The following is a 14961-nucleotide window of genomic DNA, read 5'->3' on the forward strand; positions in this document are numbered from 1 at the left end:
AAAAATCAACAAATTATGAAGGTATGTTCTCACTAACTTCTTTCTCTATTGGTCCTGTGCAAACACAACTAGCAAAAAAGATTCCCAAACACTGGATCATTTTTGAAATTCTCAAGGAGGTCATAAAAATCTGCACAAGCAGGATAAAGAATTTCAAATCCACAGTAATATAGTTGGCTGTCATTGTCTGTTTGCCAACAGAAGAGTTTGTTGGAGGGCTGGAATGTGAAATAGAAGCCAGTGGATGAAAGATCCCGAGCCAAATAAACCAAACCCATAAGAGATCTCAAAATCAATTAATGTGATCTATATCCTGGAGAATCATGACTTCTGAAGTTCTATTCTGTCTTCTAGTACAACTCACTTCACGCACAAGAATTCTGTACATTGTAGTTTTGGCAAAATATCTGAACCTTTGGGCATTTCCATACTTTCTCAACTTCATCTCCAACTATTTCCCACAGGAAAAAAAAAAAAAAAGCTATTTATAATAAAACCTATGTCAAGAATTTGCCATTGTAAATGAGCTATTAAGTTTTACCATGTGCCATTATCAGTATCACAAAAACTCATCCTAAATTACTTTCAAATGCATGAAATACCTCAAAATTAAAATTTTGTAATTAAAAAAAAAAAGTAATCACGTTCCTTACAGTATCTATAAGAGAAATTACCAGAAGTTCAATCTATTGACATTCAAGTTGAATCAGTTAATACTTACCTGTGCTGTGACAAATGAATCATCTGTGCTTTTCTGTTTTAAAACATTTTAAAGCCAAATACTTAAACTGCAGAGTTACGTGGATATGCAATAACAGCAAGTGCCATGGCTTTTATGACACTGACATAGTAAACTCTACCACACGTATCAAAATGTTTTATTAATTTAAAAGATTACCGTTAACATTAGGAAGATGAATGCAGATATTCCTAGAATGAGGATTTCCTTATTCCCTTTGCTTTCTGCATGCAACTTGCGATAATACGGTCCTATGAGATAAGTCTTTATAACAAGACATATAAGAAAAACAGCAGCCAGAGAAAAGAGAATTTGGCCAATCAGTATCAGTATTCTCAGTATTTCCTTGAAAATGCTGGAAGAGAAGAAGAAACAGAACATTTCTTTCAACTGCTCTCTTGCCTCTAAACCAGTTTTCCTTGACTGAAAATATCTCATTCCACAGATGTCTGAAATCGGGTACCTACAGTAAGATATTTCAACACATTAGCAAGACAACACAAATACTAGATCTGCTAAGTGTGTCAATCTCTTTTACAGAAGAGTTTACTTTCATGTTAATTCAAAAAGACTTCTGCTGACTGCTCTTCATAGTAAACAATAATCAGTAATTCTATCCCACAGCCTTTATCAAAAATGCCTTTAAAGAATAAAGTCTGAAGAAATCTGTAATAAACTAATTAAAATTAGCAATGAAGTAACGAACTTTTCACTACAAATTTCAGGCTACAAGTTAGACTGGACTAAGGTAGCTACAGCAGGAAGAATATCCTCATACAACACAGCAAGTACAAACAGCGGAGGGAATGCAGAGAACAAAGTCCTATTTTTTAGTGGACTGCCATTAAAGGTAACACTGTCCTATTTGTATTTGCAACCTATATACTAAACTGTAAAGGGCAGGGGGGAAGGAAGATTATATATATATATATAATATGTATTATATATATATACACACATATACACACACACACTTTTTTTTTTTTACCTGGAATATGTGCTCACTCCTGCTTGAATAAGCGTAGGCATAACAGCTATAAATAAGCCAAGCTGCACATCCTGCATCACCAACATGCCAAGTAGTACACTACTGTAGTCAATATCCCCTGCACACCAAACAAAGCAGTCATGGAAACATTTATCAAAATCTATTAATGCTTGCAGAAATCTACAGTGTCTTAATCAAATGAAGGCTGTGTATAGCTCTCAATGAGGTGAGGTCAAAGTATCATACAAAACTTGACTTTGTTTTGCAGTTAAGCTCTAGTTATGCATTTACTGGAACTTCTTTACAGAAGCTTACAGTCTGCAGAATAACAGGCATATCTAATTTAACAAGAGCCAGCATGTGGAAAATAAACTTTCGGCAGTGGAATAGGAGTATTCTGGGGAGAAGGAAAGCAAAAACACCTTACAGCACCTATGGATGAGAGAGGTTTAAGGGGAAGAAAACAGGCTGGCAAAACTGCTGAAAGGAAACATTTAGGAGCCTTTTGAGAAGCCAGCAATATGGCACTTGAAAGTACTTATTTGAAGAGCTGCTGTCTTTGAAAGATTAGCAGAGCTGGTCTTAGCCTGCAGGAAAAGGATGTGAATTACTTCAGTTAGCCTTTCTGTCCCATTGACAGTCTGGTAGCAGTGGTGTTATCTGGTAGCCTCTTAAAAGGCACCAGACATCCAAAGCCCCAGTAAAGCCAATTGTGTGCTGATTTTAACACCGTTCCTTATCCAAAGAGGACTGGCTACATAAGTAACAGGTCAAGAACACATATAACACTGACCAGTGTTAAAGGAGAAGGATCCCTTGCAAACCAGACAACGTTTTGTTTCATTTTTAAACTAGTTTCTCTTATAATATCACAAAGCCCACTTTTATCAAATTTTCTTATACATACTATGGCAGTCCGTATTTAAATCATGCTTACCTTCTTTATCTCCTCGAACAGTACCTGCAAGAAATCTTGACACCAATGGTGTGCTTGATAAAGACAAACAAGTGGAAATGAAGACACTTTGTGTTGGTCTGATTCGGAGCAAGTGTCCCCACAATAAACCAAAGGCAATCATCAGAACCGTCATGTAGCAGGGTCCTTGCAAAGATATTTTCCACACCTCAGGAAGAAAACAAGTTCTTATTATAAAGTTTGACATGTTACAGAGATTTTCAGTGCAAATAAGCAGTTAAAGTTGCACTGTCAGGGGCTGCTGGGCTACAGACATAACCAGCTCTCATCATGCACATCCCAAAGCTCTAAAGATATTATACCTAGGAGATAATATTTTATGTCAAGAGGCTCGTTAACTCATGAAGGCTCATTAAGTATACTTCCCAGAGCTCGTAAACCAATAAATTAAGGGTCAAAGATCCGCTATGGGCTAAATTACATTAAAATCAAATGGGAGACCTGTTATTTACTGTGATTCTAAGGAAAAAAAAACCAACATAGGGAGTTGCGTGAACCCTCAAAAATACTAGCAGCCCAATTCATACTAGTCCATACAAGATTTTGAAGTTGCTTGCAATCTAGTAACAGTTTGCATAGTACCTATTTAAGAACCTCTGAATTACTGACTTTCATTTTTGACTTCAGATGGACTAAAAATAGGAGAGTAATCTGAATACTCAGATTTCAACACATTTCAAAGAAAGCTTTTATAGTCTCATGAACTCACAACCACCAATTTGGGAACAGATCACAAAAACAACTCTTTAAATACATGCAGTCTTCACATCTTCTGTAGTAGTATTTTCCAATATTAACATTCTCGCTCGTTTTATGAGTTTGTTTTTTTTAATTAAGATCAAAAACAACCTGTACCTTTTTGCTGAATCCCAGTGGCCACTGCAAGTAATACTCATGATTGTGCTAACGTACTTGCAGAATCAGCTTACTAACCAGTACAGCACGTATCATCAATTCAGTATGTAGTACTTAACAAGCAGATTTTTTTAATTACAGGACTGGCAAAAATCACCAGACACTTCATAACAGCAACTGCATGTCTCTGCACGTTAAAATAAAGCAGAGATGGATTGCCATAAATTGTCTGAGATTTTTCTAGCAATCAACCTATTTTACTAAAATGAAAAGGAGCAGCAAAGTTTGTTGGAGATACTGAATAAATAATGCATTCTATTCTTTCCAGAAACTTAAAGAAAAGATGCCATATTTATCTTTCTAAAACTGTACAATAACAGAATAGTATATGGTAGAAAGCATGTACAAATCTGAAACAGAACTGGTGACTTAAACATTAGCAGTTAAATCTTGTAATATAGAAGTACAACAAAGAAATACCTTTCTTAATCTTTCAGGAGAAAATTCCAGACCAACTAGAAAGAGAGTGAAGAATACACCAAATTCTCCTAATGTCTCCACCTGCACAATAGACTTTTAAAAATATCAAATAAATATCAGTGCACAGCAACCTAATTATAAAGCAAATTGTAAGTATCCTTACAAAACAAATATTTTCTTATAGGTAATTCACTTGCTAGTAATATAGCAACAAAAGTTCCCTCAACAGTGTTGTTCCCACTTCCTCATGGTCTCTGAAAATCCATTGATGAATCTTTCTAATGTCAACAATACAATCCTGTTTCTTAACCTCAGTGGTCAACCTTCTCATTCCAAAAGACATGTACTACATAAAAGTTACTATTTATTTTCAATTTTAGAACATGGAATTTTGAAAGTGTATTTCTTTAGTCTTTTTTTCCTAATGTGAGATTGAGGGGGGAAGAAAAAAGAAAAAAATAAAATAAATCAAAAAATTTCTACTCATTTTACTCACCCAACAGTCAATTTCAGTAAGAGCTCATGTAAGAGCAGAAGTTGTGAAGACAGGAATTTCTAAGCAATTATGTGAATGTTAGTGTAATACACACATTTAGCATCTATTCTGTTGTGCCAGTTGGCCAAACATTTGTTAATGCACAGCAGACCACTATCAAAACACGTGCATTTGAAGTTGGACATATCATTTTTTCAAATTGCTGCTAAAGATTTCAGTAAATGCAATCAGTCAAGAAACAACATGCATGCTTACCTTAATGCTATTTAATCCTGATGGTCCTAACAGTACGCCACAGATGATATACCCAAACATAGTTGGCAATCCTATCATTGTGCATAGCCAGCCACATGGCAAAGACAACATTCCTATTGTCACAATATCCTAGTATGTAAAATTTACAAGTATGTTAGTATAAGGGATACACAAATTAGTGGTGAAATTAAAAACTATTACCCTTCAAAAGGTAAGTGGCACTAAAATCACATGTAGAATACTGCCTGAGAAAACAAAGCAAAACTTCAGTAAACTTACCTGAACACAACTGTAGGCGTAAGCACTTCTATTTGCAGATGAAGCAGTCAAAGTACTAACCCTTTAGTAATAAGGGGAATTCTGATCAACTTATAAAACATCTTAAATACACTATAGGAGGTATACAGGTAATTAGGGCTGCTAGAGAGACTGACACAAAACAGTGGAATACACCAATTTTTTTTTTTTTTTAAATTCTCAATCCACTTATTTGTCATGGAGAACAAATATAATAACAAACTGATGCATTGTGCAGCTTCCATTCCTTTACTGCAGTATATAAATATATAAATTCTCTGTTGTGACAATATGTAAGTAGCTTATCAGGTAAACTAGTAGCTTGCTTTAACACTGTGCTGCCCCAAAGGAACAACAAGTTAAGCTAAATATGAACAGAGAGCATCAGTCTTATGAAAACTATGTTAAAATTAGGAACACACTGGCCAGATTGCAAGGAGAAGGGGAAAATAATGAATACTAGGGTAGCTTTGTAGTGGAAAAAAAAAATAAAAAATGTGAAATTGTATTCAACCCAGTAAAAAACTACCAGCATACAAACTGATGGGAGTAAGTCTTATTTAAAAGGGAAAAAAAAAAAGACAATAGCATCTCTACAATTATCACCTTTATGAAGTGATGATCAGCACGAGGAATGGTTGAATCCCTGGGCTTAGTAAGGATATACTGATTGTTCTGGGAATCAATGAGCATACTAAGACCTAAGTCATCCTCTACTTCTCTTTTCGAAGCATTTCTTTTGGAGTTGGCTTCATCTTCTTCCACCCTTAAAACAGCTTCAAAGTTAACACCTCTTACCTGTAAGAAAAAGGAAAAAAAGAAAACAAAACAAAGACATGCATCTATGAAGTGTACAAGCTAACATGGAAGGCTATTAGCTGTGCTTGAAGTTGCTCCAGAAGGTGTCCATGTTGACTAAAAATACTGCAGCTTCTTTTTATATAAATCTTTTCGACCTTTTTATCAAATCTTGATGTTCATAACTGAAAATGCTACGTTTGCTTTTCATTTTAATCAATGAGAGGTTTTCCAGGCCAATTTTCTATGCCTCTTTAGCCAAGCCAAGTCCAATCAAAAAAACCCACAACATTATAAAGATGGGGTTTCAAAGCTGTAGAATTCCAATGCAGGAAATTGAAACAAATTCTGAAGTTTGCAGAATTACTTAGAAGTACAATATGTCTAACCAAATATTAGCATTTTTCAGTGCTAGAATGAAAGGTTGGTGACCATTTTCTCTTTAGAAATTATGGAAGTTGTATTTTACCCACTTTTTGCCTACAACCTGCCTCTATGTCTATTCCACTCTCACCTCCCTAAGCTCCCCACTTACCACACTATTTTCCATTGCAGAACCGAGTGTCTATTGCCAAGTCTAAGAGACCAAAGCAAGTTTTCATGTTTTCAGCTGATGAGAGAAAGCAGGAGCAGCTGCACGTCACATACATGCAAACTGTTCTCACAGTATCAGAACAAAGAAGAAAGGCTTCCCTACAGTCAGCATTCACGAAGAACTGTTTCTAATCAGAATACACAACAGGTTCCCAATCCTGTTGCTTTTCTATTATGTACACTCCCAACCCCTCCTTCCACAACCTTATTGCCACTACAAGGAAAAACAAAAACAGAGCTTAGAGCATAGTGTTAAATGCTGACTTCACAATTTCAAATATACTGATTTTCACGTAAGAATTATTTAACTGCTTAGTGCAGTCTCCCCATCTTGCAGATGATTGACTTCACCAAAAAACTGAAATATTAACAAGGCAACATCTGTTCTAGTACCACCTTGAGAATTTGAAGTTGTGAGGTCAATGATAACATTCACTAAACAAAATTATATTATTAAATACATCAGCTTCAAAGCATCTGCTTTGAAGATCTAGAATTCTAAATTCATAAAGAGTTTGTTAAATGTTCCTTTGTATTTGGTAGCTGTGTAAATAGAATCTAGCCAAACTTCTCTGTATCAAAATTTAAATAATATCAAAGACCAAATAAAAGTGACATTATTGAATAAGTGTATTCATCCTCTAGAGAAGTTCAGCCTAGTTCAGAAACAATATTAGAAATACAGGAAAAATGTTGCAAGATTAAGACAATTACGAAAAACAACCTTTTTTTTTCCCCTGTGTAATATATTTATAAATCATATATTGTGATGATATCATGCTGGAGTTTTGCTTTTACGAAAGACAGACTCCACTATGAGAACAAGAATAGATGGCATAGATCCAGAATGCTTCGAAAAAATACTAACAAATGTGAGGACACAATGACAAAGCATTTATTTTCAGGATTTTATTTCTTCAAACAACTATTCCTGAAAGGGTGTTCCATGCAACAGTGCACAAATATTGTTGTTTTCTATAATGTAGGTTAGCTCATATTCTTTTTTTTTTCCTCCATTTTTACCTATTATACATCTCTATTTGACTATGTCTTTAATAAAAGCCTTTACATCCTAACAGAGTGCTGATGATTCTATTAGAGCTTTTTTTACTTGTCTTTTAGCTTGAGAGAAAATATGCTAGACAGTCCTTACAAAGACAGAGATGTAAATAGTCCTCTTGTTTGAATTTCGTTATTACTTTTCTTTATTTCATGACTAGAGATAAGACAAAAAATAGAAGAGACACTGGACAAGAAGAATATGTTGTTTTTTCCCCCCTCAGTGACCAGCTATTGCAGATGAAATAGTACTCGTATCACTAAAATCGGCTGTTATATCCCAGTGTAACAGAAGAGGGCACTCTAGCAAGCTCTTCTCTACACACTTTCGGTCCTGCTAGGTAGGGTTACCTGGAGGTATAATTGCAGGGGTCAGATGTAGACAAAAAGCTACTTTCACTTTCCTTCAAGAGCGTACAGTCACAAAGCCTGCCTGACTCTCTCCTACAGAGCAATAGTTTTTCCTCCTCAGCAGAATTTACGAGCTACGTTTGTCTTATAAGACAACCTGCAAATCAACAAAATCTTCAAACTGAAGAAGACAAATAAAAACTGCAACCCATGATTATATGAAAGGACCAACTGAGGGGCTGTCTCTGAGAAAAAACACAGTGGGACACTGGAATAAATTGATATACTCCCAGATCAAACTACACACAGCCTTACCTGAGGGACACTGTCCATCGTGCAACACAGAAAACAAGAACAACACAAATGGTGCTAAAAGCAGAGAAAGTCAGAAGTCCTTACCTTGAACAATACACGTTTATGCAGGTTGTGAAAACTAACTGCAAGGATTCTTGTTCACCTATAACTTTCTCAACAGAGAGAAAAATAAAAATGGAGGCTATACTTAACACAGTAACTCCATATCCTGTGAAGTCTAAATATCACAGCCCCTACCACCATCCCAGAGTGGTCGTAACTCCCATGAGCTGTCTCAGTGAGATGGAGTACACTTGTCACTGTAAATGGTAGCTACAGGAAGTACTTCCATTGATTTGGAAGTAAAAAGAATACAACAAAAAGAATAATGATTCCTGTTTGCTCATTCTTAACAAGCAATTATTCTACTACTAAATGCTTTCTTCTCTTAAAAGGGAGGAGAAAACAAATGTAGAGCCAAAAGGTGTTGTTTTTTCCTCTTCGCTTTTTCAAAGCAGTGACTAAAATCCTAATAACTATCTAATACAAGACAAATACCCCTACAGTGCAAATATCAACATAAATACAAATACACGAGTGAAAAGACAGTCCAAAACCTTACTTACAGATTTGTTGTCATCAAAGGCGTGCTCTTCTATTTCTTCCTCTAGTCTATCAGCTGCCTTCCTGACATCTTCAAGAATTTCATCGAGCATTGACAGGCTTTTGTTTTGATGCTGCATGTTCTTAAGGGCTTCAACCTGATGCTTTTCTGCTGCTAAGAGTTCAACGTATTCCATTTCTTCCTGTCGAATTTCAGAACACAGATAAAGTGCTAGACAGGCCTTTATACAGCAAAACTTTGATATTAACACATGCTCCTTTTGACATAAAACATCTTACCAGTAGCATTGCAGAAGCAATATAGACATTGTATCAGTGAATACTGTTTTTATCGTACCAGTCTTAACAGAGAGAATGGGGTAAGAAACACAAGTAATTCCTAGGTAAGACTCAGTTGCTTGAACGCAAAAGTCTCAATCTCTATTTTTGATATCCTGCCACACCCAGCTAGAGATCAGATAGAAATAGTTCTCCCTTTGGTTTTATCTGCCTTCCCCACACAGGCATCTACAATGGTCCGAAACACTTCTACTGGAATAAATGAAGCGTTCCCTTCTCCATGCACATTTGTAGATGGACCTTTTTCCACTTGACACCTGCAAGGACATGCATATAGCTCAAACAATTCCTCGATGCCAAGACAACAGTACATTCAGAGCAGCCTATAACTGTGTTTAGCCCTTTTAAAAAATCTTGTCAGTGAGGTGAATGCTCCAGGTTGTGACGAAACCACAGAATTGTGGTTCTTGTATACCAGCGTTTGTAATTACCATAGTTACACTGGAATGATGAAAGGCCCCCAGTTCCTAAAATAACTCTAATTAGGAAAAAATGTAACTACTAAGGTGTCTGGACCAATAGCAACAGCTTACTCATGTGACAGGTAAGTGAGAGTCAGTCACTCTTGTACAGCCCCAGGCAAAGATGTGGTCTCTCTATTGTTCTCTGTTAGCAGACATCATTTAAAAGATGTTAAACCCCCAGCCAGTATGAGAAGTGGACTCTTCTCCTCAATCAACAACCTAGAATTCAAGGTGGAGTTAATAAGGGTTAGAGTTTCTGCCCTTGAAAAAGAAGCAGGTTTGCTCTCTCTGAAAAGCAAGGTAGAAGAGCTGTGGAAACAATCTGGTTTTAACTGTAAGTTCCTTTAATGACAAAGAAGTATTTGTTGCTGATGAAAGTGGTATCTGTTTTTACCCACTGACCACTGCCCTAGCTGTTGAGTGGAACAGTAACAGAGAATGGTGTTGTTGAGAAGGAAATGTTTTCTCAAACACCTTGCTACACATTATGCAAAGGAGCATAGCTATTCATGCTAGCATTGGAGACATTTGATCACAAAGTATATGCTAAGTAGTGTTTCAAGCAAGGTAATACATGTAAGGATTCTGTACTAAGCACAAGATGGGAATACCCAGCAATATGTGCAAAAGGAAGGCAATGCTAGTTAAGAAAGTAGCATTACTGCTCTCTGCTGTTTGTTCACTAATGGATGAAAAAAGTAAATTCAGAGGAGAATGAATCTATGCAGTGCTCATCTTTTCCATCGATGAACAAGTAGTGGACACCCAAGAAATTTGAAGCAGTTAAAAAGTAAGTAAGATTTTGCTGCTTTTTCCAGAACTCCCCCACGAGTTCCTTGAGCAAATTCAGACAGAGCATATAAACAGGAGGGGAACAGCTGTTTACAAGGGTGGATAGTGATAGGACAAGGGGGAATGGTTTTAAACTGAGATAGGGGAGGTTTAGGTTAGATAGCAGGAGGAAGTTTTTCCACACAGAGGGCAGTATCGCACTGGAACAGGTTGCCCAAGGAGGTTGTGGATGCCCCATCCCTGGAGGCATTCAAGGCCAGGCTGGATGTGGCTCTGGGCAGCCTGGTCTGGTGGTTGGTGACCCTGCACATAGCAGGGGGTTGAAACTAGATGATCATTGTGGTCCTTTTCAACCTGGGCCATTCTATGATTCTACATTTCCCTGCCGTGAATGACTCTGTCATACTCTTTCCCAGCAGCAGAACCAGCATGAAAAGCATCACATACATATTCTGATACTAACAATTTTCAAACACTTGGCAGAAATAAACTGAATGAGTGAGTCCTGTATCCTCTACAGTCATCTGTATTTTCCATTCAACCACTCTTTGGAAAAAATATCTTCTGAGTAGCTCAGCAAAATATAATGACAACAAAAATATAGTGGAAGAAAATTGGACCTGATGTGTGAACATCTTTTGAACATAAAAATTTACTCCATGTATGTCATTTTCATCTGGCATGTGCTTACCCATCGTCTCCTCCTTTATTTCGTACTATAACATAAATTACCAGGTTAGAGAAACAAATACTGCTTAAACAATCATGTAAGTGGCATAAAGAGTGGTATGAAAGATTGCTTGATTGAATAAATCTCTTGACATACTAAAAAAGCCTACGCAACCCACCTCTGTAAAAGTTAAGCTCTTACAGGATGCACTTCTAAAACAGCACTACACACAGAAGTGCCTCCTTTTATGAAGGAAAAGAAGAAGCAACATTCAAGCTCTACTACAGATCTCCCTCTTTTTGTTTCACAATCATATCCCTGCCAAGAATTAGGTAAATGAGACAAAAGGTTACAGATGGCTTCACTGCTGCTATGTGAAGAACTCTAAGAAAAAAAATAAAAAGGAAAAAGAAAGTAGTGATGTCTACTGTTTCTATGCAGCAGAAGCTGGCACTGCCATTAAATGCCAATATCAAAGTCATCCTGAGTCACTGGAACATACATGGATCCAAGCTACTCATTACCAAATTCATCATAATCCAGTCTTTGTTTGCACAGACTGCTCCAGTTTCCTCAGTCTGCATCCTAACTTCTACTCTCAACAGCCTTTCCTCTCATTGTTCACTGCACTCCCTTGTACACAGCAGTGCCTTGCCACCCCTCGCCTAGCCTGCATGTGTCTCAGACAGCTGCCCTGCCTAGGTTCTCCTCTCTGCCCTCTGTAGCTTAACTATGCTTTTTCCTTTTGCCCCCTTTCACAAGAACAGCCCCTTCTTTAAGAAAAAAAAAAAAACCCAAAGAAAATTCCTAGCATTTTTCTTCAGTGGTTGAGGGGCAGAGGCTAGGAAACAAGTAATTTCAATGCCAAGTCACCTAAGCAACATTTCCTCTCAACGGAGGGCTTTCAGTACATGCTCTGAGCACTACCAGATTGGGTGCCAGATTGTGCAAGCTCTAACAGGTCTGGATTGACCTGGAAACCCAAACTTTCCATTAAGTACTTGAGCTCTCTAGTTACACACCTGTACATACATTTCTCAGTAAAGTTCCCTCAATCACCTCTTCCTTGGAGATGTTATTTTCCAAACCTGCACTTCTTAAGCTAGGAATACTACACCAAGGCAAAAAACAAAAAAACAGAAACAACAACACCAAACAACAACACCAAACAACACCACCAAAAAAGCCAGACACCAATATTTCACATCTCCATTTTAGTAACATCCATATGAGTACAGAAAATAAAGGAGTTGTTCTGCCAGAATGGCAGGTTTGGGGTGAGCAATTCTCATCTCAAGTGGAAAAAACATTCAGTGTTTGGTGAATTTGTTGCCTTATTTCCATTCTGATAATCCAAGTCGTTTACACAGCACAACTCTGCTGTGTGCAGACTCACCTCTTGTCTTCTTTCAATGCGGTGTTTGATGTGGGTCTCACAATTACGCTCAGCTTTGTTTTGAAATAACTATTGGCTGCTACTAAGTTTTCAGATCTATTCCAGAATTCTAATTTTGCTAATGAAAACAAACACAACTAATTTCATTCAAAAACTATTCTAAAATGTAAATCTTCAATTTCATGGAGATCTACTTATTTGTATAGAACAGACTGAAAAAGCATCATAATGAAATTAAAATATTACTATTCTAGTAATAGCCACAGCAGGGGTGGAGAGTAACTAACCTTAATTGCAGCTTCTCTCAAGGCTTCCAGTCTCTGCCTACTGCTTTCTTTCATATTTACAACGTCTTTGTAATCACCCTGTAGAGCTCTCTGAAGGCCGTGGATTGCTTGAAAGACTGAGTTTTCACTTTCGTTTAGCTCCTTTTGGAAAATTTCAAAGGTATGCACCTGAAAAAGTTTCTCTTCATCTGACAGCCCAGCGTCTTTCTCAACCGCTCTTATAGCATTTTTTAATTTGTTGAGAACAACATTCTTCTGGCGAAGGAGACCAGATAGTTTTCTGCAGCTCTCCATCACCCACTGCTTTCGCTGAGTGATAACAGCTCCTTTTCCACGATGCAGCTTGATTGCGTGCTTTACTACATCTTCGTGTTCTGCAGTATTTCCTAACTGGCCATAAAGCAGTGAAATCAACGTCCATAGGGAAATAAATCCAGACACCTTCATTCTTCACTTTTTACTGCTGTTGGGAGGAACTGATAAACCACAACTGCTCAGAGCTTTCTGCTACATGGTTTCTGCATCTCCAGGACACACACCGTGCTGCAAGACAGTACCGATCATTTATCAAACACGGTCATGTTGGGCTGTTGGATAAACAAATTGTAAAGCAAACCAAAGACTTCATTTTACACCACAATCTTTTATATAACATTGCCTCCTTCAGTCAATGTTAGCAAAACTGAGAAACAGCCCAAGGTCATTGATAAGATTTTGTTCTCTCCTTGCCTATTTTCTAGAGATTATCTTGTTTTAAAAACACTGTACAGAATGCTTAATCGTCTCACATGGTATTAATTTGTGCTTCTTCTTAAAGAAAAGTCATTAAAAATAGTATGCCGTGATGCCATTGATTGTTGTACTTCACCCAGCACCAGAACACATTCTTCCTTTACATCAGTAAACCTCTCATAGTTTTTATCTTAAAAATTTGTATCGTATCCAATTGTTGTTTATGCAGTCTTAGAAGCATCAGCACATTCAATTACATGAAACATAACAAAACAAATCTTAACTGGAAGAGATTAAGTTATACATTATGCATGGGCAAAAACGTTTCTACAGGAAAAAAAGGACAATGGGTAATGGCTTCAAACTAAAAGGGGAGATTTAGATTGGATATAAGGAAGAAGTTTTTGATAATAAGGGTCGTGAGGCACTGATTGCTCTGAGAGGTGGTGGATGCTCTATCCCTGGAGACACTCAAGGTCAGGCTGGATGGGGCTCTGAGCACCCTGATCCAGCTGTAGGTGTCCCTGTTCATTGTAAGGAAGTTGGACAAGATGGCCTATAAGGATCCCTCCCAACTCAAACGATTCTAGGAGTCTGTGAAAAAACATGAGCCGGGCTTCCTGGACTTCTGCACACTGCCAGTTTAGATCACTCAAGGCTGCATGGCCTGGAGGCATTATTTCAACGCTAATTGGTCCTCAGGATTTAAAAATAGACTTATAAGAACACTTAAAGTGATAACAGCATCATTCACAAGATTATCTCCCAGAAAGTTCTTTAAAGTCCATATTTAAACTACGCAGTTTATCCAAGCAGGATAAAACTCAAGAAGAATTCATTTCCACCTCTCAGCACCCACAAGAGACAGACCATTGACGTTACAGTCAAATAGCTCACAATATTTAAAAACAAACCAACTCCACACAGCACCACCCCAATCCAAACCGTGTCCGAAAGCGCTGAAAGATGCTCCTCAAACCGCAGCACTCAGGGCCGTGCCCACCGCCCTGGGGCCGCGACATCCACGCAGGAGAACCTTCGCAGCCGTCCCGAGGCGGTCTGTTTCCCACCCCGCAGACTCACGGCGGTAACACCCAACCCCAAGGCCCAGCCCTTTCTCGCACCCACCTGAGAGCGGCTCGGGGACGCGCAGGGGAGGAAGGGAGCGGCGAGGAGGAGCTGCGAGCCCCCTCCCTGCGCCCCGCGGCACGGGGGAGGCGGCCACGAAGGGAAAAGGGAAGGAGGCCGCTGCCCGCCCGTCCACTCACCGCACTCACCTGCGGCAAGGAGGGACGGAGTGGGGCCGGCAGCGGCCGGGACGCAACCGCAGCATGGAGAGGGAGGGCAGCGCCAACCAGCCTCGCCCGGCCCGCAGCGACCGCCCCTTCGCCCTGCGCCGGGGACCGAGCGCCGGCGCGGCGCCTTTAAGCGCAAGGTCGCACGGGAGGCGTAGTCCGGACGCGCCGGGAGCCGCG

At 38.5% G+C, this 14961-nt stretch overlaps 1 protein-coding gene across 1 annotated transcript in view; it reads right to left on the bottom strand.

Annotated features, from left to right (window-relative positions):
* Window positions 1-14955, bottom strand: part of TMCO3 (transmembrane and coiled-coil domains 3) — a 33417-nt gene extending 18462 nt beyond the window's left edge. Inside the window, exons 1-9 of the mRNA XM_010728421.3 lie at window positions 14615-14955; window positions 12755-13297; window positions 8809-8988; window positions 5693-5884; window positions 4790-4918; window positions 4039-4131; window positions 2665-2851; window positions 1728-1845; window positions 899-1094 (exon numbers count right to left, since the gene is read on the bottom strand). Of these exons, the coding sequence (XP_010726723.1) occupies window positions 899-1094; window positions 1728-1845; window positions 2665-2851; window positions 4039-4131; window positions 4790-4918; window positions 5693-5884; window positions 8809-8988; window positions 12755-13201 (1542 nt within the window). The 5' untranslated portion in view covers window positions 13202-13297; window positions 14615-14955. The remainder of the gene's footprint in view (window positions 1-898; window positions 1095-1727; window positions 1846-2664; window positions 2852-4038; window positions 4132-4789; window positions 4919-5692; window positions 5885-8808; window positions 8989-12754; window positions 13298-14614) is intronic.
* Between the last annotated feature and the right edge of the window lie 6 nt (window positions 14956-14961).

The sequence above is a fragment of the Meleagris gallopavo genome, chromosome 1, assembly GCF_000146605.3.
Source record: "Meleagris gallopavo isolate NT-WF06-2002-E0010 breed Aviagen turkey brand Nicholas breeding stock chromosome 1, Turkey_5.1, whole genome shotgun sequence".
Classification (NCBI taxonomy): Eukaryota; Metazoa; Chordata; class Aves; order Galliformes; family Phasianidae; genus Meleagris; species Meleagris gallopavo.